At 32.9% G+C, this 25942-nt stretch overlaps 4 protein-coding genes and 1 non-coding gene across 11 annotated transcripts in view; 1 reads left to right on the top strand and 4 right to left on the bottom strand.

Moving 5' to 3' along the window:
• Positions 1 to 2331, bottom strand: part of LOC140040420 (uncharacterized) — a 17005-nt gene extending 14674 nt beyond the window's left edge. Inside the window, exon 1 of the mRNA XM_072086331.1 lies at positions 2245 to 2331. The gene's annotated coding sequence lies outside the window, so the exon portion shown is untranslated. The remainder of the gene's footprint in view (positions 1 to 2244) is intronic.
• LOC140040422 (haloacid dehalogenase-like hydrolase domain-containing protein 2) overlaps positions 1 to 25807 on the top strand; it is a 27595-nt gene extending 1788 nt beyond the window's left edge. Inside the window, exons 1-8 of one of the 6 annotated variants that reach the window (XM_072086335.1) lie at positions 7228 to 7330; positions 7835 to 7989; positions 9774 to 9857; positions 10815 to 11023; positions 12011 to 12095; positions 12213 to 12429; positions 12924 to 12987; positions 13726 to 14629. In XM_072086335.1, coding sequence (XP_071942436.1) covers positions 7877 to 7989; positions 9774 to 9857; positions 10815 to 11023; positions 12011 to 12095; positions 12213 to 12429; positions 12924 to 12987; positions 13726 to 13832 — 879 coding nt within the window. In that variant the 5' untranslated portion in view covers positions 7228 to 7330; positions 7835 to 7876 and the 3' untranslated portion in view covers positions 13833 to 14629. Of the gene's footprint in view, positions 1 to 7227; positions 7356 to 7834; positions 7990 to 9773; positions 9858 to 10814; positions 11024 to 12010; positions 12096 to 12212; positions 12430 to 12923; positions 12988 to 13725; positions 14630 to 25382 lie in introns of those variants that run through there. The other 5 variants (XM_072086339.1, XM_072086337.1, XM_072086334.1 and 2 more) reach the window with 5 other exon arrangements.
• LOC140040424 (apoptosis-enhancing nuclease-like) lies at positions 2453 to 7239 on the bottom strand. Of its 2 annotated transcripts, none has more exons than XM_072086341.1 (2): positions 7105 to 7239; positions 2453 to 5377 (listed from the first exon to the last, which is right to left on the bottom strand). In XM_072086341.1, exon 2 carries the CDS (start codon positions 5344 to 5346, stop codon positions 4471 to 4473), a length of 876 nt encoding a protein of 291 aa, XP_071942442.1. In that variant the 5' UTR covers positions 5347 to 5377; positions 7105 to 7239; the 3' UTR covers positions 2453 to 4470. The 2 variants fall into 2 exon arrangements, with proteins under 2 accessions (XP_071942442.1, XP_071942441.1); XM_072086340.1 differs by having other exon boundaries at positions 7109 to 7233.
• On the bottom strand, positions 15097 to 25050 carry LOC140040418 (DC-STAMP domain-containing protein 2-like). Its single transcript, XM_072086328.1, has 14 exons — positions 24421 to 25050; positions 23895 to 24282; positions 22477 to 22695; positions 21816 to 21917; positions 21447 to 21638; positions 21227 to 21280; positions 20908 to 21121; positions 19699 to 19856; positions 19429 to 19593; positions 18795 to 18962; positions 18115 to 18355; positions 17675 to 17805; positions 16960 to 17059; positions 15097 to 16610 (listed from the first exon to the last, which is right to left on the bottom strand). Exons 1-14 carry the CDS (start codon positions 24886 to 24888, stop codon positions 16580 to 16582), a joined length of 2631 nt encoding a protein of 876 aa, XP_071942429.1. The 5' UTR covers positions 24889 to 25050; the 3' UTR covers positions 15097 to 16579.
• On the bottom strand, positions 25620 to 25691 carry Trnat-cgu (transfer RNA threonine (anticodon CGU)). The gene has a single exon. It is a non-coding gene; the product is annotated as a tRNA-Thr (tRNA).
• Positions 25808 to 25942: the final 135 nt, after the last annotated feature.

Raw genomic sequence — 25942 nt, forward strand, 5'->3', positions numbered from 1 at the left:
AATTTGATTTTATCTGTCATATTCGTTACAGCGGATGGCATGTTTGCTTGATTTTCTGCCAAATTACAATATGGTGTTTGATTGATTGATTTGATATTTGGTTGTTATCTATTTTGTAGGACTATTATTATTATTCATTGGAGTAGTGCATTGTTGTACTTGTTTTCTTGGCAGAGAAATACATGAAAACATATATAAAACAACATTAATATATTTGGAACTCATTTATTATTATGTATTCTGAAACCATCATCTTTCATGACCTACCAAATAAGTTTTTTGGGAAAAATGATTTTTAATAACAAAGAATGATCCCTATAATTTGCCACGTGACGAATTCAAACCTACTGTACAGTGTTATTAAATATTATTGTGTTTATGACATGGTCAATGAACGAATTTCAACAAGGGGTTTTTACAAAATTTCGTTTCGGAAGTTATACAGAAAATAGATTATCCGTACCTTTCCTCCTTTTAATTCATAAAGGTCGTGGAACCTTAGTAAACAGAGTTGTGATTTTGTATAAGGATTTTGAATACCGACTACATACAGTACTGTAAATATTATTTTACAACTCCCTGGTACTTGTAACTACTGTATTTCTGAAATCCGTTGTCCACCTGGTGTGTATACATAATAAAAAGATTTATAACATTGCTGTGCATTAGTGACATTTTAAAGGGATCATGTTCAATGTTTGAAAGCTTTGGCAAATTCGTATGGTGGGCCTAATACGTGTACAGGAATATTGCCTTTTCTCGGGCTTCTTCTGCTCTGGGTCATGTATTTGGAATTTGGGAACAAGCAACTGGTGAAATTTAAACCCTGGAGGTGGAATGGAATACTTTTGCTGTGGTTTAGTTAAGAGTTTCTTCCGGAAAAAGAATTTGAAATTTGCTTTTCGCAATATAGAAATTTGCATCCCTTGCACTAGTGTATCCTGATCGTATTGACCTTTCTGAAAACACAACCAAGACAAAGACAGTATTGTTTAATTGCCTTGTTGAACACAGTGAACATGAAGCACGAATAAAAACGATTAAATTAATATTACCTGTATACATTCGTTTCGTTTAAAAAACCCCACGTTTCTTAACGCCACAGCATGAAGGAGGTAAAGAAGAATTATATTGCGCAATATTTAATACAACACGATCAATAAAAGGTCTCCATTTAATCAATTCAGAATCCATTGATTTCCCATCACCAAGCGATTTAACAAACAGTATTTAATTATACAAAACAAATACTACTAATATATACAATGATTATTTAAGAATAAATGATAAATTAAGTAGTATATGTAAAAAAGGTCATCGAGATTAATGCCATGGTCAAGTAAAAACATTAACAATAACAATAATGACCACTGGAAACGTAATCCCGCAAGCGTATTGAACAAATGGCCTTTACACGACAACTGACCGGAAAAAAATCTGTAAAAATCAATATAAAATTTCTCCGAGTTTAACCTACACTTGAGTAGGTCGTGTGTGTTTGTTCTCATCGGTAGTGTGTGAACAAAATTCCACATGTTATTGTTCGCGAGTGTCTTGTAGTGTGACGTCATACAAAAGGAACAATGTGACAAAAGGAAAACCCCGCGAAAATATATGCGGAATGAAGAAATTCTTTAAGCAATGTTTGAGTCATAAATATCTTCATTGGAAACATGTTTTATTGTATACAGAGTAGCAGACAGTGACGGGGATTTAAGTGAGAAGACGGAGACGCTATATCGACATAAGCCTAAAATAAAAGAAATTACGGATCCGAAATTACTAATGTAACAACGAATTGTACTTAGTAAAATACGGTGCGTTGATGGAATCCGTATACAACGATTTTACAATAACTGTTACCACACACGTACGTTTACAGAAACCATGCATAAACACTGCTGGCCACCGCCCAAAAGTGTTAACCATCAACGACATTCTTTTAACAAAAGATTTATTTCCTAATTTACTTCAATAAAAATAAAAGTACAGGTACATACTAATCTGCCAATAATGTACAATATATAATAGTATATATCTTAAGATAGAGCAATAACGAATTGGTATAATAAATAAAGTACAGTATTATATAATAAAACTGCAAGAATATATATCGGTTTAACACTAAATAAAAGTAATTAACAATACGTACTTCTGAGAAAGCGAAAAGCGGTTTAAGCATGATCATAACCAAAAATAAGTTTGGTAAACAAGTGAATTCTTATAAAAGGAAAAAATACGAACCTTTTTATTATGGTTTTGTAATAGCTTTCAGTAAATCTCTATTTTCACAAGACCAGGCGTTGCTGCTTACGCGATGGGGTTTTTTCAGTTATGGCGATGGAAAAGAATTTGCTCATATTTTTTCTCCGTTCAACGAATGGACAGCTTTCATTACCCAGTCATAGAAGAGGTCAAATGAATATTCATAGCAATCTGATTGACACGCTTTCGTGATGCATGATGGTTGTCACGGTGAAATAGGCATACCGAGTGAAATGTTTTCCCCACGCTTCATCGATTTTGACTTCGTCAGGAATGTTTCTATGGCTACAAAAGCTTTTTTAAATAATCGATCCATGCCATGGAGAAGAAAATAATTCGTTAATCTAGTCCGATGTTGTATTTTTGAAATATCATTTATTTGGTACCATAGTATCAGGAGCAATTAAATGTTTCCACAATAATTATTACCAAAAAGAAAAGGAATAAAAAACCAGTTTTAACTACCGATTGGTATTGACCACGCCCAATAACACAGAACAGAATATGAACGTCACGCCCAAATTGACAATTCTTTTGTTATTAATGAAAGTAACAAGCACGAATGTGCAATACTCGGGGTACAGCGAAAGAAGCTGTATACAGACGTATACAGTTAGAAAGTAAAGAAAAATAGGTTTCGCCAGGGCTCGAACCGGGAATTTCTGCGTGTTAAGCAGACTTGACAACCACTACACTACGAAACCTCTTACATTAAAAATGTGGGTTACAGAAAGTTTTTTAATCCATTTAAATTACAAATAAATGGTAATAAGCACAAAGCAAAATAAACATGTGTAAAAGTGATAATTACCGATTACACAAAATAAGTATTTTAAAAAATAATAAAAATAAAATATACTCTGTATAATTATCATATTGCGTATACAGTACTTTTCACCATAAAGTAAAAAAAAAAGGTTTCGTCCGGGCTCGAACCAGGTACCTTCTGCGTGTTAAGCAAACGTGATAACCACTACGCCAATAATCCGCATATAACCATATAACTACATAACGCTGTGGTGTGTGTCACACATTGTGGCTTCTTAATTAAACAAATTAATTAACAAAAAATTAAAAATCCGGCTCTATAGCTTTGAGGACATGTCCCTGTAGTATGTTCATGCCAAATCCCAGCTCAATACTATAACGAATAAGGGAGGAGTAGTACTTTAAAAATCGCACTTTTTACTCAATAGTGTCCAGATGGAGGAAGAGAAGGAGAAAATGAGTAAGTACTAGACTCGGGTACCCCGAGACTTTAAAAATCGCACTTTTTACTCAATAGTGTCCAGATGGAGGAAGAGAAGGAGAAAATGAGTAAGTACTAGACTCGGGTACCCCGAGTAAAAATCTTGTGAATACATTATTGTTTGGTGCAATGATTCAGTTGCTGGGATTGAATTGTTGTCTTTAGTTTGAACTTAAGTTTATAAGGGAATGTACTATAAAATTGAGTTTTAACATTTATAAAAATAATAATTAGAGCAAAAGTCCTCGTGTTCTATGAAGCTGAACTAATAGTATTTTATACACTGTAATACCTTATACCATAGAGATATTAATATCTCTATGCTTATACAGCACATAACAGTAAAATACAATACTAGGCTTACTGTAGGTAAATCTTTGGAAGGTCATAGGTAAGATTACTTAATCTTAGTTGCAGGAACTACTGTATCATGTTATGTGAATACCATTTGCATTTGATCATTTGTTAGGTTTGTCATTAAAGTTAGCTTTATAGCAGATTACATCCAAAATTCTTTCAAGATTATATTAATACCACTGTTGTCATTTTAACTGTCATAATAGTGACAGTATTTAAAAGGTAGAATAAGCACACAGACAAAAAACAAATCCACAAACACACATTCTAATTTATTTCTTTATTTTATACCAACTAAGTATAGCCCACTCCTTTTGCACACTTACAGTATAGTAGTATGTAAATTATAAATATTTTTTTTAATTTAGGCATATCTTATAATATGCTGGTAAAGATATTATCTTTAATAATTATGCTACTATGCTGGTAAAGAATATTATTTTTCCTTTAAACAATACAATTCTGTAATTTTATAATCAATTTCATTTATTGAGTTATAATGGATAAATTAAAACACATTTAAATAATTCTAATATATTTTGTTACACAACATTTATTTTGTGATTTTTGATTAAAACAATGTAAAATTTATTTGTAACTTATAGAAATATTTCAGATGGCCAGAATTTATCATCCATGTATGATACATTATTTTCTTCATCTTTTTCCTTTTCTTGATTTTTAACTTCTTCTTCCCAATGGTTTTCAACAAGTTTATATACGTCCAGTGCTGCCCTAGCATCTGCAACTGAACAGTGCTCTCCCCCTTGAATGTCCCGGCCTAGCAAGCACCTGGCTAGACACCGTAACGAAGGTGTACATGAACTTTGACCCATGTTTGTGAACTCCTTCAGTAGTTCGTACTCGGCTGTATCCCTTATACGATGTTGAGAGTGTCGTAATTTAAGTACGGCAAAGTCGTGATGAAGACTGTGTCCAACAATAATGCTTCCATTAAGAACGTCCTTCACTTCCGTCTGAACTTGATTGAAGCAAGGCGCCCCCGCAAGATCTTTCTCACGAATGCCGCTCCATTTAGTCCTATAATCCGTAACAGGATTTGACGGTTTAACATACTTGTCATATATAACATCACCTTTATAGTTAACTATACTGCATCTAGCTAGTGTGCTGACACACCCTTTAATACCTGTGCCAACCATCTCACAGTCCAATGCTACTATGTCATCTTCGTGCTCATTTAACAGACAATTATTTGCATCATAGCTTTTAATGTGCGTTTTCATAAACTCCGTAAAGACTGGATATTTGTTTAAGTCATTCTTATTTGTGCACATTTTATGATTTGCATTGTTTTTCTTTACTTTATTTTGTTTTTCTTTCCATTTTAGTAATCGTTGAATTCTTCTAGGAAGTAATTTTGAACTATTCGTCTTTGATTTTTTAGCTAAATGTTCATAGTGAGCTTGGTTTGACCTTTTAATAGAGGCCTTAGTATTCTGGAGTTCATTCATTTTGGAACAATGTTGTGATGAAAATCATGATCTGAAAAAATAAAAAAGTTAAATTGTTAGTTTATATTAAATAGAATAATCACCAGTTTACTCCAAAAATGTGTAAAATTGTATATTATCAATTATTGCTAATGTTTTCTATTTTAACGATATCAATTAATATTTGATAAATTATAAAAATACAAGACAAATTCATAACGATAAATTTGTGAAGAGCAGTAGAGATAGTCTTCTCTGAACAAATAATAACAAACAAATAATAGTAATATTTTACATTGTTAATTCAAATTACTATAATTCAAATTACTATAAAAGGAAAATGACAACAATGAACAATAACAATCAGGCTTTGCAGCAGGTCAATAGGAAACGTGTATACAGTGATGGAAAAGTACAGAATATCCAATTATAATGATTCATAAACTGCAGAGTAGGCAAGTCAATACTGTCTTCTATAGGTTATACTTTATATGCTGGTAGTATTGTATAATTAATTTAAGTTAATAGAACTAGGAGGATAATTGCAAAATTTCAATCATATAATTTACCAAGACAATAATTTGCATTAATTATTAACAAGTTAAAGTGTAGTAGTAATAAATACAGGTACTGTACTTTAATAATAGAGAAAATATCTATATATATATATTTCCTCCATGGTACAGTATATACATAGTTTGCTGCATCGTGTTTGTAATTTAAACTTGTGATGGATAGGAATTATTTATAATAATTATTATTTACTGTATTTAGTACAGAGAGATATGAAAACATGTCTAATTTACTGATGTGAAAATAGCAAATTAGATACTGTATGACCTCAAAAAGATGCCCATTTAAAACACTTTTGAGTGGGCTTTGTTTTGGGATGGACTGATTTCAAGATTAAATATTGCAATGCAAAACTAGGCTTCTTTTCAAGGGTTTACAGTACAGTATACAATTAGTCAACATCTTATTAAGAACAAATATTTGATTTCACTGAATTTAGGCAATAAGGAATGTTAGTTTATTAAAATCTCATTTTAATTATATATATATTATATATATATATATAACTTTTAGTTTTTACGCTGTTATTTATTTGTTTTTCTCATTTGTTTATGTGGTTGTGCAACTAAACTAATAATAAATAAATATTAATTTATAAAAAAATCTCAATTTGTGCATGGTTCACAACACTTTTTACTTATATTATAATTATATCTCTAGCTAGGTGTAATGTAATTAGCCTAGCAATTTTATATTAGTTAAAAAATATATATATTATTAATAATTATTAGGCCTAGCTAGGCCTATTAATTATAATACAGAAAAAATCATAATTAATAATACACAAAAAATACGCTTAAATTAAACCTAACTACAGTAATCAGGGGCCTAGCCTCTAGCCCTACTCTACTACTATAGTATCCGTACTAGCGAGTTTAATGGTTTATAGGCTAATATGGCCCGTCAGTGACGCGAGTCAAGATGCCGGGCGGGCTTAATTGGTCCGGCGGATGATCAATCAAGGCGAGAGAGAGAACACCCCTCCCTATCTACATATTTTTAGGCCTAGGCATAGGTACACTATAGTATAGGCTAGCTTCATTTTAAATTAGCCTACCTACTACCTAGTACTACTTAAATATTTACTAGCCTACTAGGCATATAGGCCTAGCTAGGCCTAGCCTACTCCGGATGACAATTTAGAGAAGTGTGAGGTCATATTGGCCTAGCTTAATATTCATAATAATTATATATATTAATGCATACCTACATCTATTATTGTACTAATTTACATCTATTTACTACACGTCCGTCAAATTTTATTTACTGAATTAGGCCTATTAAATATACGTATTTTTGTAAAAACAGATGACACGTGTTGTTATAATTGCACAACCCCCACCACTCTGACACATTGAGGGCGTGTTGAAAGGTCGTTTGGGTTGAGGGCGTCATCAACAAAGATACAAGGTGTAGTAGAGGAGGCCAGATAGTCAGTAGTACTGAATGTTTATACAGTATTTATATTATATTTTGTTAATGATATTATAATCTTTTACTGTACTTTGTTAGTCTAATGTATTATATATATATTTTATATTATCTCCACTTTAAAGCGTATGGCATTAGGTATACAGAAATATGAAGTATCATGATAAACACATTCTCTCAGACTCGGAGATGATGAACTGACACTGACAGACAGTGACAAATTACCACCTTGCCTTTTTGCTGCTGCCTTTGCTGCTTGCTTTGGTAGCTTATTTTATTCCATGCCCTAATAAAGAATATTATTATTATTAGGTACAGCTCCCTGATTAGGGTTCCACTCTGTCAATTGCCCCCTGTCCTTTGGTCACCCAGCCAGAGGATAAAAGACCTAAAAAAGGTTTCAAAAGACCCGGTTGCTCACTGACCGCAAAACATTACCGGCCAGTAACAAAATTTAACAATTGTTCACCCATTTTTTCCAATATCTTTTATTATTATACAATAGACAAAAGGAATGACATCAGGTGAGGTCTATTAGTTACTAACTATGACGACAAGAGTGGTAACAGGCTGTCGTTTGAAAGCAGTACTTGTTGACTTGAGCAGTACTATCCATGTTGAAGATTATGCAATACCTGGTGCAATACAAGCTATTCAACGGTATATATTTGTATCTTTTTGCCAATACCCTCTGTATATTTACTTTTTTTTAAATTGTTCATAGGTGTTGAAATCATTCCGTTTGTTTTTGTATAATCATTGTTATGAATTGTGTCATTAGATTCAGATTTGTTTATTGAGTCAAGTCATATGCCTACATTCATGGCAGAAATACAGAACAAAAATATTAAAACATACACATTATTGTACATCGATATAGAACACAAAAATAACAAAAACATTTTTATATACAAAAGTCCAATGACTAATTGAAATTCATTGTTGTGTAGTCAAATAATAAGTAATACATATACATTTATTAGATTACTTTTAAAATATTATATTAAAATAATACTGTAAGATGTTTGTTTATTTCCACAACATCAGAACGGGATTGAAAAAATAGGATTTTCACCCAATGTCCTTGTAAACATTTTTAACAAATCACAATTTTTAACTGTTCCATGATCTTAGAATATTAAATAATCTAAATTTGTTTTTAATGGAATTGAAAACAAGTTTATGTGTTGTACATTAATCTTTTTTTTTTTCAAGCACAAGAAAAAAATAATTGAAAGAGGAAAAGTTTCCTTATGTTAAAATTCATCAAATAGCATAGTGATAGTGTATTTGTGTACAGTAGCCACAGACTCTGTAGTTATTTAGCTTGGAGTCACGTTGCTAATCGATACCACATGCTAAAAATACATTTAATTAGCAAATTCCTTTGTCATAAATGTATGGAATTGATTATAGGCAATTCTACTAAAACCACTATTCCAGGAAGTGTTAATGTAAACTATGAAACTTGTAAAAACCATGAAATATATTAATATCGTTTCCTCTTAATAATAATATTGTATATAGGTTTACTAAATAGTTAATTTATATAAGACAAAGGAGCAATTATGGTGATCAACCTAAATTAACAGAATTGTAGCTTGATTTTAACAAATTATTTTTTAAATCAATAAAAACATGGACAACATACATATAAATTGGATTTCCTTTGTAGAAAATTTTGCCCGTCCAAAGACTGGCAACGCCCATAATATATACAACTACGGTCTCAGCCAGTGGCTGCGTGTGTCATTTCTTGGAATAAAGATTATAATTATTATATTAAATTTATATGTATACTAAAAAGAGATCGTTAACTTAACCTTCTACTTGAAATATACAGTATCTAATTTATCATAAACTCTATTTATTTTACAACTGATAAGACCTACTACCAATAATTCTCATTAAATTATAATTTAATACATATCATATAAACATATTTTACAACCTATTATTTGCATATATTAATAAAAACCTTCCTTTATAACTCTATCTGGTTGTTGAAAATAGTTGAGAGGATAAGGCAGTGTGGAACCGGGAATGGTCACCCTACCACATAATGCGAAGGCTTAGTGCATAAGCTCCTAACTTCTCAAATCATACAAGACTATACATATTTTATATTAAGATCAATGAAACAAAGTCAATTACCAATCAACAATTTTTGTTTAAATAAAGATATTCACACTTATATTTACTGATACCTTTCAGGCCTGGCTTACTTCATGCCTCTATCGTTTGTTTGTACAGGAGCAGCACATTTATACCCTATTCAGTGTGCAAGATGAGACAAATAATAATGATTGCACTATCTATAGCAGATTAGTACTGTACTGTAGTAGAATAGATATAGATAAACTAGAGCGTCTCCAGCTCCAAATGGCGCGTTATATCCCAATTAACAAGATTCATAACGCTCTTCGTATGAAATACTTCCATAGAATTATAAAGATGGAAAACTATCGATGGCCAAAAATTATGTTTATTGGAATGCTACAACTTAATTGTGAATTTAAAGACTTAAGGTATAAGTTTCTATCTTGTATAAACTATATTCTCTTGAAGTGTAATTGTGAATCCAAAAATATTTTCACCACTCTCTCAAATTATAAAGAAGTCTACTTTCCAATTTCTGAAATCTTAAGAAAACTTAACTATATAATGATAGATGAATGGAGAATTGAATTACAAAATAAATCAAGTCTCCACATCTATGAAACATTAAAATCAAAACCTGACTTGAAAATTACCTAATGGATAAAACTAATTTTGAAGGTGCTGCATTAAAATTTAAAGCTCGTTCAAATACTCTACCTTTGAATGATAGAACTGCAAATTGGAATATTGATAATAATAAAAAATGTAAATTATGCGGTACAAATTCGGACGAAGACATCCATCATTTCATCCTTAATTGTCCAGCTTTAAATAATATACGTAATCAGGAATTATTTAATTTATATGTGGACATGTATAGAAATGGCAGCAAAGATATGTTTGATACTTTTTATACTTCTCATGAGAATGACAAACTTAAATATATTTTGGGATACTCAGATAATTTAATTGATGAAGAGTGTGAAAATATTTTGGATAGTTTTTGTAAAAGATACCTAAAACAAGCATGGAAATTTCAAAATGATTCACTGAATTCCATTTCGTGAATAAGCTGTGTTTATCAGTTGATTTTATTTATACACTTTTACTATATCTTGTTTTGTATTCATTGTGTAAAGTAATGATCTACTGTATGTATCGATGTAAATGGGGGGGGGGGGGGTAGGATAGGGGTTGATAGTTGCTTTTGCCTTTTTTTACTTTTCTGTTAATTGTTATATTTTATATTGTGAAGGATGCACCTTTGTGGTAAGTGTGCCACCGATCTAAAGGTGTAATTCCAAATAAATAAATAAATAAATATAAACAAGTTTGATTTTCATACCATTACAAACAGTAATAATTATGTTTTTCATTTATTCTAGACTGAAAGATTCATCTCTTGATGTGAAATTTGTAACAAACACAACAAAAGAGAGCAAGAATCGTCTTCATGAGAGAATTCATCGTCTGGGGTTTAACATACAAAAGAATGAGATTTTTACTTCATTGACTGCTGCAAGAAATTTGGTTGATGAGCAGAAGTTAAGGCCTATGTTACTTCTGGAAGATGAAGCATTGGAAGACTTTGAGGGTAAAATTGATTGAGTTATATCCTGTTTTGTTATTTCATATACATTTACAGAGAATGAACTATAATTTATAGGTAGGTATCATGAGTGTCAGGGAGTGGAGTAGAAACAATGATGAGGTACAACCCTGGTTCTAGGTCAGGAATGAACCCTGGTCCTACTGTAAGTCAGGAATGAACCCTGGTCCTACTGTAGGTCAGGAATGAACCCTGGTCCTATTGTAGGTCAGGAATAAACCCTGGACTAGTACAGGAATGAACCCTGGTCCTACTGTAGGTCAAGAATGAACCCTGGACTAGTACAGGAATGAACCCTGGTCCTAGGGCAGGAATGAACCCTTGTCCTAGGTCATGAATGAACCCTGGACTAGTACAGGAATGAACCTCTGTCTACACTATTAAACTAGTTTGACAAAAAATGTGTGTTGTGCCCAAATATGGTAGTAATAAGATGTCATCGTCCATATCATACTTTTTTGTCAAACTAGTTCTGAGTTAACATTATTCAAACTAACTCGGATTGATTGTATAATTAGTATTTTATGCTTTAATGATGATATTCCAAAACAATGTATCTAGGCACAATAGGAAATTGATTCTGTTATTGCATTAGTCACAGTAAGATTCTTTTATTAATAGAGTAATAAGCAACAGTTTTCTCCTCCTCAAGTTTGTGATAAGATTTGGGAGTGTTGGCAAAAGCTCAGCCTCTAGTAATTTTTTACAGTAAATTAAAAATTTAGATACACAATAAACCTGTGTATTAATATTTTTGTGAGGTAGTGGGGAAGGGGAACCCTCAATTTGAATGATATTAAATAAGTTAAGCGTATAACTATAATATATTTACAATTTGCACTGAAAATGATAAACATATTTAATCTATCTATGTACAGTTTTTTTGTATTTTGTAATTCATTATGATTGCACTCAATTTCCATGAATACTTCAGTTGTATTTTATCTTATCTTTTTTTGTTTTTTTTTTCAGGAATTTCACAAGAAAACCTAAATTCAGTTGTAGTTGGCTTAGCCCCTGGATGTTTCAATTATGAGAAGCTTAATGTTGCTTTTAGGTAAACAATGTGATTTTATTTTTATTACTACTGTACTTATTTTTGGCAAATTTGTGTTGTTGTTTGTGTTTTTGAAATAAATCAATATTAAATTATTATGTTTTTCTTTAATTTCAGATTATTAATGCAAGGTCACCCATTGATTGCTGTACATAAAGCCCGATATTACAAGAGACCAGATGGGCTAGCGCTAGGACCAGGAGGGTTTGTTAGTGGTCTAGAGTTTGCTACTGGTACCACCGCAACAGTGGTTGGCAAGCCTCAAGAAGCTTTCTTTCTCAGTGCTCTTAAGACAGTCAATTGTAAGCCTTGCGAGGCAGTAATGATTGGAGATGTAAGTGTAGCTGTAGCTAGTGTTCTTCTCCCATATCAGCTATTTGATTTCAGATGACAAACAAATTTTAATGCATAAACATCTTAGGTAAAATAACATCTATTAACATTCTTCACCTGAATGTATTTGATTAGTTGTGTCAGATGTGGTTGACTATTAGTTCTATTGCACAGCACAGTACTATTTAATGATTCTATTACATGGTAGCTTTTTGTAAACATTTTTAGAATTGCCAATTGTAGAATTCCTACTCTTTAAAGTCGTGAAAATATTTTCCCCATTCAACACATAAACATTATTCAATCTGTATATATCATTCTTTGTGCCTTGTGGGCTAGTGAAAAAATGGAACCAGTTACCACATCCAGGCTAATTTAACGACATAGTCTAGAGATAACGTGGGCTATTAACCATCTCATTAGTCTTTTTGGTAATTTCTGATTAACATAATTTCTCTTTTAATGATGACTGGAATCTTTATTATGTCTTAAAAGGATCTAACTGATGATGTTGAAGGAGCAAATAAGATTGGAATGAAAAGCATTCTCGTAAAAACTGGTAAGTTTCTACTTATGAATGAATTATTCAACAGAGCTCTGTCTTCTTTATTTTATAGAGCCTAGCTTGGATATATTTGACATGACACTTTGACGTAGGCTAAAACCACAATATATTTGTATCATTCACACTTCTTATTCTTCGGTATTAACAATAGCAATGTAGTTTAACCATGAAGGAATTTGTTCCGTGGTTTAACCAAATAACATGATATCATTATGCATTGTTTTTACATCAATATGCATTAGTTTCTTGTTTTATGAGAAAAATAGCTCAAAATATTCTGAAAGTTATTAAATTCAGATACTAAGACTTTCATTAGACATGAAGTAGACATCAAATGCAATCATGTTTTCTCATTAAAATTGTCTAAAAATACTTCTATTATGAATATTATGTACTACCTCGATGGAAAACTTGTTATGCAAGAATATTTTTTTGTTCTTGCCGATTTTTAAGATTAAACAAATTTTCATGTGATGAGACATTTAAATAATCATCATGGCTTAACACAAACAAACTATACCACTGATTTTATAAAGAAACATTTTTTATATTTATATGCAAACAATTTTGACTTTCTTTATTTTCCTTATATTATTTTTAAGAGTATATGCAGAAATATATATCAAAATTATAGATCAGAAAAAAACTATAAACAAATATTATACAGTCAACTCTCCCAAGCACATTTCAAAAACCTTGTAATATGAATTATAACTATTTATTTGTTTTTAGGTAAGTATAGAGAAGGTGACGATAAGAAAGTTGACCCTTTTCACAGTGCTGTATGTAGTGATATCAAATCAGCAGTAGATTTGCTATTAAATGAATGGATGCATTAGATAATTGAGGTAAATGAAAAACATTGATAAAACATTCAACAAAATTACCATGATTTTCCAGACCTCCTTACTAAACCAGAGGGAGCAATTTAAATCTCATTTATTTTTTATTTAACTACATCCTCGGCAAATCAAAAGGCCTTGTAATTTCTTTTCAATGAGCTCCAAAGGGCTTCAATAAAATGTTTTTCCTTTTATTTTACAACAACCACAACGTTTCTTTTACGTCTTTTACTGCTCAATTTTGAAATAGCAGAGTACTGTAGCAAATATTTGCTTATTTTAAAAAGATCATCAGAACGTTTATAGAATTCTTTAAAAACAGGAAAAGATTAGATCAAAAGCTAAATGGAAGCCTAGTGATTACTGGCTAAAATTAAGAAAATGCGTCAAAAGACTCCTTCTAGAATAATTAAATTATGCCATGTTTCCGAACAAAGTCAATCTAAGCATGTAATGTGATTATAAATATTAAACACAGAGACTTTTCTTTTAATATTGTTTTCTGCAATGTCCACACATGATGGAACAAAGATATTGTCAGAATTCAGTAGACCGTATTGCTTTGAATAAAACCCTTATATATCACAACTTTTGAAGCGGGTTGCTATTTTTCTGGTTCGATGATAATTGGATTCCATTTGTAAACCTGTAAAAGCTTAAAGATGTATTGTCGCCCTGAAAAAATAATTATTGAACAACTTTTTGTTGATTATGCCATTTTAATAGTTAATTATAATAGTAATATATAGTATATATAGTAAAATTATTTACCTGAAAAAATTTAAAGCAAAAAATAGTCAAATTGGCTGCCAGCCAATGGATTTTTGGTTGAATTTAACCATTTTTTTTGGTCATTTTATAGTGAAAACATTTTTTTCTTTGTATTTTTTTTTCTACAGAAGTGATTAACTTTGTTAAATCTACAAAATAACCTATTCCAAGTCTAATTTAATTAATCTTCATTTTTGATGTTTTTTGGGGACAATACATCTTTAATTCTACATACCAACTTAATAGTAATATATTTTTTTATTTATTGTGGATGAGCAAATCTAATTATTAATATTAAATAGTTAGCAATCAATTCAAGATCGAAGTCTTCCTTAACTTTAGACATAAATCATTTTGAAGATTTAAATACAGTAGAACCTCTGTTAAGGAGACACCTTGGAACCTAAGTCTGTGAGCATTTAGTGTATGTTCAGATCCATGGAGTTATTCTTCCGTATTGCAAGCATTGTCATATTATAATTAGGTTCATAACAGCAAAGTGTTCAGACTCGCTTGACTAACGCTCATTTCGTTAGAAACTGAAATGTCACCGATTTGGGCGAACATCTGGTATGTAAATTTGGAGGTCAAAAATGTTGATGTGTGATCTTCATGTCGTTCACTAATTTTGTACATTAGACTGTTTGTAATGAACAAAAGATCAGTGTCATAATCTTTTTCTGGTTCAGACCTATGGAGTTGTATGCCATGTACGATACGACGGAAGCATAACCCTGTATGTCTGGACAGACCCTTAATAGGTGTATCCAATTAATAGGGGTGTCACCTGAATCAGGGTTTACCATAGTGTAAAACATTTCCTCTCATCATTTCACAATGAAAAGCTGCACTCAATAGTGGAGTTGTCCACTGAATTGTGGTTTCCCAATAGAAGGGTTCTACTGAATATGAAACAAGATCATTACAAATTTAAAACTACCTCACAAACAAAACGTTACATGAACTATTTTTATTTCTAAAACATGAATATCACAGTGTTACTGATAATATCATATTTGATGTCATTGTCATCGTTTGAAGCTAAAACAGGCGTTTGATTTTACACAAATTGGAACACATCGCTATGGTAATAATTTATTGTTAATAATTCTGAAGGAAATTTAATGAAAGTGGTGACTTTGACAAGGACAGGACAGACACACACCGCTAGATTATTACCTTTGAATTTCCTGTTTAAGATTTTGGCAATTATTGCTTTTGACGTACTCAAATTCATGCAACCTTAAAGTAGAAAATTAATTTATTTAACACAACCGGATTTACAGTCAAGTTTGTTATGTTTTTTCCCATGACTTTTTTTAACCTTTTAATTTTAACCTGTGCCAATTTTCTCTTTATTCTATTTTCCATCTTTTCCCCTTAGTTGCCATTATACACAATTTGATTTGTTCTATTTGTATTTTAACAGTACTAGGCCCTAGACAAAAATTGAATTCGTTATGTTAAAGAATTATGAGTGATTTTAAACATAATAAAAATAGAATATTTGTTATACAATATGCCTACAACATTTCAACATTATCCCTTTATCATCAGAGGAAATGATGATAAAGTAAAACACATTTCTCTATGCTAAATGTTTAACTTATACTCTCAAATTACATATACAAGGAAATCGTAAATAACATTGATGGAACCTGCCCAACATGTATCATCAAAATGTCGAAATTGGTATTGAGAACAGCTTTAGGGGTAATCTTAATGTACTATTAAGGGGTGGATATCAAATAACACAGTTTCCAATATACGTTGTATGTCATAATTGAAGTTTCCTATATTTAAATTTCAATTTTTTTTTGTATCATACATGCTAATATCCAAAGATAAAGTGCTGAAATTGGAACCTAGATATGTTCTCTGATATCATTGCATTTATGTACATCATCTTGTCTCATCCCTGGCATATCGATTACAAAATTGTCTTCAGATGATAAACTTGACAATAATTTTATTTATTTGATATATTCTTCATCACTTGAATCTCTGTTAATAAAACAATATTCAGTCAATTCAAAAATTAAAATAATGATTTTAAAATGGTAATACAGTACCACTGAATTTTGTGAGATGGAAAATAACGAATAACATTAACAGAGAATAAATAAATATATTCAAGAAACATGGTATTGAAAGTGAACTGTCTGACTGAAACTAGATCGAAAGTGAGATATTATGAGCTACAGCTATTTATATAATAGATGATAATATATAAAATAATAAATACTGGTAGGCCTAGTATAATTATAGGTCATATGAAACCAATCCTGTTGTAAAAAAATAATAAAAAATTGATAGTACTATAATCTAGGAAATTGTCCAAAAGTTATAGTACCTTTCCTCGCTTAGTTCGTCAAGTCCAACTATATCGATTGGTCTGTAACACAGCAAACACATGTTGTTCAAATCCGCCATACATTCTAAACAATAACAACCTGCAATCGAAAGATAACAAATTGGGATAATAGATTTATTCTATTTATTTAAAAGAATTGTTTTCAGTTTGCTAAAAATAAACCTCTACAATTAAAAGCCACACTCTGTTTAGGTAGATTGATTTCAACGTTTATGTCTTGTAAAAAACACATATCATTGCAAATGTTTCCCTTTCCACAAAAAAAAAAACAAACATACAAACTAGAATAGGGCCTGCATAAGATGCAATATTTTAGTCTATCATACTTGTTAGCCTACTTATAAATGCATCGACACGCATATATTTATATATGTATATATTTCATACACATCCGTCAATTACTAAACTCGTAGTGTACGTTGACACTGATTTTAGCACAAGTCAAGTAGCCTAGATTGTGCACACATAGGAACATGCACATTTTAATTTTAATAGTAAATTAACAGGATTAATGGTAACACGAAAAATCCATAATAATTTACGCTCGCAATTTCTGTGAACGACAAAATAACATCACGATTACACCACACGGAAAATATGGCAAGCGAGTTTCTAAATGAATAAATGCGATACTTGTTTAGGTACACTTTATATACATCCTAACAAAATCTGTAAAATATATAACGTAACCTACTTTTGCAATTTGGATTGTCGCAGTGTCTAAAGTTTTTCTTATCTTTCTTTTTCCCTGGTTTCGCACAACCCACGCAGTATTTCTTGGACTTCAGCCCCATAAACTTAAATATTTTTCTCCAGAATTTCGATCTATAAAAGTAAAATAAGTATCAAATGCTTAGATAAAATATAATGACTATTGATCGAAAATATTATTGATCTAAAGCTCTGTCTACACTAGTTTGACAAAAAAGTGTGATGTGCCTAAATAAGGTAGTGGTATGCCCAACTATGGTAGTGATATGACATCATCATGTCCATGGGCACATCACGTCACATAAAGTTTGATAGTGTCGACAGAGCTTAAAGTTACGTTTGCGGTACACCATGTATTTACAAAAAGAATAATTATGGGTGAGAATGTTTCGGCTGTATGCTTCAACTTTGGAATCTTCCTACCTTGCCGCTATTCTATCCACAATGCTAATTTTCTCTATATCTGCTGTCGGGTCAAACTTGGCTTTCATCTGTTTTCGTAAATACTTTAGAAAACCTCCACGTTTTTTCAAGATGCTGTTATAAAGCCATACGACCCGTTGTCGTTCTCTTTGAGGATAGTACCATGACGTCACCACTCGTCGAAGACGTAACCCATAGGCTTCAGTCACAACCATGATTAGAGTACATGCAAAAACTATAACTGTTAAAAAATATAATTTAGATATAACATGACTATGCTTACTAAACCAAACCCGTCATACTTTTGTCCAAAAGGTTAAATTCACACCAATGTTTTGGTATGGCTAATTAACTGAACACCACAACCCCCTCCTCCCCTTTTGACCACCGAAATTCCTTTTCGGATTTTGTGTGCATGCAGATTAGTATTAATTTCAGTTTCTCCGGTCAGTTATTGTAGATTTAATTTGTATTTATTCTACTTTATTGCAAATGGGTAGCTCTAAAAGCTGACTCGAAGATGCCCTCTACATTTTGATTATACCCTTTTTAGTGTAACAGGGGCTCATGGATTTTTTTATATTTTATTTTATTTTTGTTCTGTCAAAAATAGAAATCAAAAATGTATAGTTCATTTCATCTGTCCAAAGCGAGGAGCACTCGCCCAAGTGAACACGTACCTATCGTTTCATAGGAGCCATAATTCGGTGGTACCGGCTCTGGAAGACACTTTGTCACGTCAAGTGTTACATTTTCTTCGTTAAGTGCTTCAAAGGAATCTATCAGACGTCGGTAAATGTTTGCAATTAAACCATCTCCCTCCACGCGTACTTTAAACGGTGCCGGTGCTTTAAATAGAAAACAAAATGCGTAAAAAAAGCTACTCTTTTATTAAAATCGAAGTGGAGATGAGTGTTCAGAGAACATTTCTAATAGCTTTTCACTGGACTGGAGATATGTCTGTTAAGAAAACATAGTTCATCTAGAAAAGAGTGAATTTCACTCTTGGTTTATTTTCCAAGTGGAAATTAGTGTTTGAGAACACATTTATTTTAGTTTATCAAGAGTGAATTTCACTCTTCCTTGGTTTATTTTCCCAAGTGGAAATTAGTGTTTGAAAACACATTTGTTTTAGTTTATCCAGAGAGGAGTGAATTTCGCTCTTCATTTCCAAGTGGAAATTGGTGTTTGAGAACACATTGTTTTAGCTTATTCAGAAAAGAGTGAATTTCTCTCTTCCTTGTTCTATCTTTCAAGTGTTTATCATTTGTTAGTTTAAACACGAGTAATTCACTCTTCTGCATTTTATCTTACCGTCTAGTTGTATTTTGATACTGGCATGTTTTCGTATGACTGTGAGAAACCAAAAAATAAAAGAATCGGTGCCAATTATCATTCCAGTGTAAAGTGCGTGAGTACACCATATGACCAGACCTATCGACAGTTTTCTTTTTTCCGGTTTAGCCATTCGAAACGAAGCTGAAAAACAAATGATTTTTTAATGTTTTCTCCTAAATCTCACTTATTATCAACTGTGTTATTCATTCTACCCAATTTGTACAAAGTAATACAAATGTTGCTTACTTGGCTGAACGTAATTAAAACTCTCCTTCCACTTAAGTGGAAATATTGTCTCCTTGAAAAGTGCTTTCCGACGCTCTTCGATCTTGAAAAAGTCCGGTGTGATATACCAATTGTCGAATTTGTCCTTTGTCAAATATTTCTTCCGATACATAGCAGCCCTGCAAAAATTAAAACATTCATTTATTTAAGTAATAATCATCACCACCATGATGATAAGTAACTGGTGCTGACCGGTGTTCAATTAGACCGATCCCTGGTTAGCGACGAAGGCGTATCCCCTTACTTCGCTTTGGGGTGTTTTTTTTTTTTGGCATGGTTGGAATCCCTTTTATCGTATTAGTTTTTGTACAGCGCTTAGAGGTTTCACAACATTAGGCGCTATTTAAATCCAGGATATTATTATTTTTATTATTAACTTTATGGGAGTTAGTTGATCAGATGTTTGCTCTTCTCTGACGTAATTGTATCACGTAGTTAATACTGACATACTCATGCATACCAAAACCAGGTTTGTGATAAAAAGCGTGGTTTCCACTAGCGACGCAACGCAAGGACGTAACGCAACGCAAGTGAATTGACCAATCACAAGCGATGACTTATTCGCTTGTGATTGCTAAAGCGTGGTTCCCACTAGCGACGCAACACAAGGACGTAACGCAACGCAAGTGAATTGACCAATCACAAGCGATGGCTTATTCGCTTGCGATTGCTAACTGTCTATAACTTCGCTTGTCATTGGTTAACACGCTTGCGTTGCGTTTACGTCCTTGCGTTACGTTCTAGTGGGAACCAAGCTTAACTGTCTATAACTTCGCTTGTCATTGGTTAAAACGCTTGCGTTGCGTTTACGCCCTTGCGTTACGTTCTAGTGGGAATTAAGCTTAAACGTGGTTCCCACTAGCGACGCAACGCAAGGACGTAACGCAACGCAAGTGAATTGACCAATCACAAGCGATGGCTTATTCGCTTGTGATTGCTAACTGTCTATAACTTCGTTTGTCATTGGTTAAAACGCTTACGTTGCGTTTACGTCCTTGCGTTACGTTCTAGTGGGAACCAAGCTTTAGGGGGAACCACGCTTAAGACCCGTTCGGACAATTTAAGTATTAACATCTGATCAAATAAACCAACACCATCTCAGTTGATGTCTAATTTTGTGATATTGGTGATTTTTGTTGTTTTTATGTGTTTGTTAAATAATAAACTTACTTTACAAAGAGCCATATGAAAGTAAGCGTGAGTAACTGGTTAATGATGCGGAGAACGAATCGAAACTGTTTAGTACGACTTTTGATTTCATCAATCATCCCACCTGTAATGTTCCCCACTGAACGGGATAATGTGTTGTCCATTGTAAAACTGTGCTTTAATTTGATTTCAACATAAAATTCGTCTTTTATCTCATTAACCATGCCTGTAGTCTCTAAAAGAATAAAGTTTATACTAGTTGTTTTTTTTTTGATGATTTTTCTAATAAAAGTATTTAGGATTCAACTAAAAGATAAACACTCAATATCAAATCACTTACTTGTTGATGCGTAGCTCATTACTTTACCGGGAATATAACAAAGTAATTTACCAACTGTAATTTAAACAGAATATGTCGTGGTTAACAATTATAGCTTTAATCAATTATTTCTTTTCTTTTTTAATACAGTAGGCCTATTAAAAAAAAATTCGAATATAGCAAGGTTGGGGCACAACTCATCCAATTACAGAGCTTGGTCCATTTAATTAAAACTGCATACCTCTAAGTAAGTTGCATATGGGCTTAGCAATATTCACTATTTTACACATAAATTTCAGACGAAACTTCTTTTCGCAATTTTTCTTTCCTTTGTATATTGCATTTAAGCACGCCCTCTCAGGTTTTCCGAACTTGTCGTTACATCGTGTAACAATATCCTTTAACCATTTATGAACATCGTTCATTATACCACCTGTAAAAAAAATATGTCGGCTTTCAAATGAGGATTGAGGTGAAAATGTAAAATGGAAGGTATTTACATTCTTCGTTTATGAAAACAATTGCAACCATCATATTTAGGCCTACAAGTGTAATCAATTACAATAATTTAAAGTTGTTAATCTAGAAATACTATTAATCAACATGTTACCTATAGAAGAAAGTGCTTTATTCAAAGCACGAAAGGATTCCGCAATTTTGTCTGTAACTTTCTTCACATCGTCTACCGTTTGCGTCAAACGATCGAAGATAACTAAAAGTAATTTTAAATAAAGTTATATGTTTATGCGGTTTGTGTCTGTAATTACATTAAGTCACAAAATTCAATAATACTGCTGATCAGTATTGATTCATCGGCTTACGTCAAAGTTGGGAAAAACCTACTTAACTTTCGAAACAATGAATGCGCATATAGTTAATGAGATTTTATTTAGTTTTTTATTTAATACTGTTAGTCAACAATTTATACACATGGGCCTATATGGACCAAAGTTGTGAAAAGAATTCACATGTACTGGCGGTAATAAACTGAATATTTTTGAAAGAAAAAATAAACGTATAGGCCTAAATAAACAACATGTTGAAAAACACTATTTATGCTTGTGAACAACACTAAAATGTATATAGTAAAATATCGTTTCTTGCTAACTTTATTTAATTTATGTTGTGTTTTATTGTTTTATGTTTTTATGTAAAAGGGTCCTCCGAAAACAGAATTGTAAACATTTTTATGCAGGACCCTTGTCATCAATTATAATATACTGAAATTGTAATTATAAACGATGAATAAATAAATGTAAATTGAACTGAACTGTTAATTGTTTGAAGTTTTGAAATAGGAAAAGACCGAGAAGCCAAACCTGCAAGTGGAGCTGTTGCCATTTCAAACAGTTCCCGCGTTTGGTTGGCGGCTAACTGACCACTGCAAAGTTGACTCTGACTCGCAATATCCATATTCTCCGTTAGGTTTGCCATGGGACCAGCCATGACCAATAGGAATCCATATGCCATAAGTATGGAACGCCCCTTGCCTGAAAACAACAATATTTTGTAATTATAAAATTATAATATAGCTCCGCAATATTCAAATAAAAAAGGAATAGCAGGCCCGTAGCCAGGGGGGGGGGGGGTTTTATGGTGGGCGAACCCCCCCCCCCCCCCTTTACAGCGAACCCCCTTAACCGACTGCGAACCCCCATCCCCGACATGCCCAATACCTCACCCTCATCTCCGAAAATCGTCCAAATACGTGCCCCACAGTACAAAAAGTTGTTCGTAAATTGAAAAATTCGTAAACTCGTTCGAAATAACTCATACAGTACCTTCTTCCCCGTATGAGCGTACTTCGAGCGATACGTGTCTGTAAATTTCTAAGATTTGCAAATGAATTGCCGATTTTAACCTGAAAAATAAATGTTTGGTCCCTGCATGTAACATGATATTGACGCGTCTCACAGCGAGCTGGGGCACGAACGATTCGTACAAAGGACACCGCCAGACAACTGCGTACCAATTGTTTAGATCACTGGCAGTCAGACAGCATGCATAAAGTATATAGCCTTCCGACATACATCAGTATTTATGTGTGGCTATGAAGTGTAATGTATCATAGAGGATTATAGTGAATATTAATATTTTACACTATAATATCTATGGTATCATGTACTGTAGTTCACATTATGGCATCCGATTATTTTTTTCTAGACCACCAGCCGATACGTACTCAAATGTATCAATATCACCTATTTACATTGGCATAATTAATTTCCTCAACAAATTGCTGTAAATAAATATTCAGATAGAGCTATAATAAGAATTGCATTTGCCTTCACCCAGTGTGCTTTTTTCGGGGCTTCTCCTAGACGTACGTTCGCATTGAACTTGAACGCAAAATAAAATACCGAGTAAATGATCAAACAATCGGCGGCTCCGCACAGAGCACGCGCATCTAACATACGGCAACAAATGTTATCGTTTAAATAGTCCACGAGTCCAAGTACGATCGTTTTGCTCATGCTGCATGAGAGTGTCTTTTCCGGCCATCTAGGGGTGTCATTTAACAAAATTCGCTTCGCCTCAGGCCCCACCCCAGGGGGGGGGGGGGGGTTGACCCAAATACTTAGTGTCCGAACCCCCCCTTGACAAATCCTGGCTACGGCCCTGGAATGTGACACCACTGGCTTTGTTTAATGTTGTTTATTTGATGGGTTTTTTTTCAATTCAAACTTACTGGAAAAAAGTTGAGGAACTGTTAACAAAACGATGCACCGCACATCTTTTGAGAACGCCATCCCGAAACTCATAACACCTCCCATCACAGTCGTAACAGCAAGTGCAAAGTACGGTTCATAATCTTTTCCAAATACAAATATGTAATAGAAAATATAAACCATAAAACATCCCGTTATGAAGCCTATGACGTTACTAATAGCTTCATATTCGTACGTGCCAGGTACGCACATACGTGTGACCCACCAGTCCGATTCAGTGCGAACTGTACATGTGCAGTACTGCTTTATCTCGTTGATGCAAGGCGCAAATATTCTTTTGATTACGTTGACGAAGTACATACACGGAGCGCACATACTCCCACAGCAGTCTGATACCATTTCATTTTTCTTTAAACGAAAAAAAAGAATAACGTACATTAGGCCTAGGCCTACGTAAAACATTACACGTTTTCATCTGTTAGAATTAGCTTATTATGGTGTCTGACTAAATGCCTAGGCCTAGGTACTTGTTTAATAAAAACTTACCATATTATCCACCCTTCCTTGTATTCCTTTCGGTTTTTTCTTCTCTCGGAACATAAACTGTTCCTGTGGGATTCCGCTTTTGTCTTTTCGACCAAAGAAATCCCCTATCTCGTCTTCCACTGCCTCCTGTATACGGTCTTCAACTTCATCGCGAATCTTTTCTTTAACTTTCTTCTTTACCTTATTCTTTACCTTTTCTTTTGCTTTCTTCTTAGCTTTGTCTTTTACCTTCGATTTCACCTTTTCCTTTGCTTTTTTCTTCACCTTTTCTTTCGCTTTCTTCTTAGCCTTGTCTTTCACCTTCTGTTGAACCTTAGCTTTTACTTTCTTCTTTGCTTTTTGTTTCATTTTCTTCTGCATTTGTTGCTTCATCTTTTTCTTGACTTGCTTTTTAACCTGTTTCTTTGCTTGCTTTTTAGCTTGTTGTTTGACAACCTGTTTCCCCGCTTGCTTCGCAACAACTTGCATTGTGAAAGGTTTTTAACGTCTATTTTACTAATCTATAAAATATGTGGCATAAGGCCCTGGCTAAAATAATTGAGTCTAAAAAAAGATTGTAACATGTGCTTTTAAAATTACCGCTTTAACTATGAAAGGTGAAGCGTTCTATTCTTATTGGTTAATTGTTCTACAGGCGCAGGGCTGGCGCGCACGCTGCGCGCATATCCACACCCACGGGGCCTGCTGCAAAAGGACAAAATTGCCGCATATAATTATAAGGAAAATATTTAAGCCGTTTTTATATATAGGCCTAGTATATTACCTAATAATAAGATAATTTTTTGTAGCTCTCTCGCGTCTTGTGAACACGATGTGGTGATGACATTTCTCATTTATAATAAAATTGCCTTTTATAGTAGGCCTATACAATAAGCAAAAACCTTTGAATCGTTGATGAATTTACCGCATCAGCCTATGAATATACACAATATTATGTATTCCAAATTGTGTATTTTTTTTAGCTGTACACTAACCAGGGAGTTTTTAACAGTTGAGAAGAAAGCAATAAGCACAGGTACCGTACGGTATGCCCTATACACAAGAAGCATAACGTTGGTGGGCTTGTCTCCTAAACACAAAATATCATTAAAAATATTTCAACAAAAAAAAAGTGAATGGTACAATAACAATATAAGGTGAAATAAATTCTCCGCATTTAATTTTAAAAAAAAAATAATTAAAAAAAACTTGACATTGAAAGGCCCGAGAGGGATTTGAACCCTCGATCTTCTGTTTACGAGACAGACGCCTTGCCACTTGGCCATCGAGCCAAAGTCATTGAACTGAGGTGCGTATACCTACTCAATTATTATTTACTCTTATACAAAATAATTGTTGTGCTTTTAATGTTTACTTGATTTGCTTTGATAGTTTATTAAAATACCTCAACAAATAACGAGACTGAGTTCGAATAGACTTTATTTTAGGCGAGAAAAGGCGATCTGTCTTTACAAAATGACGTCAGTGAGCCGGATATTGAGGTTGTAACCTTTGAACTTTGACGGGATAAATTTCGCGCGAA

The sequence above is a fragment of the Antedon mediterranea genome, chromosome 2 (assembly GCF_964355755.1).
Source record: "Antedon mediterranea chromosome 2, ecAntMedi1.1, whole genome shotgun sequence".
Lineage (NCBI taxonomy): Eukaryota > Metazoa > Echinodermata > Crinoidea > Comatulida > Antedonidae > Antedon > Antedon mediterranea.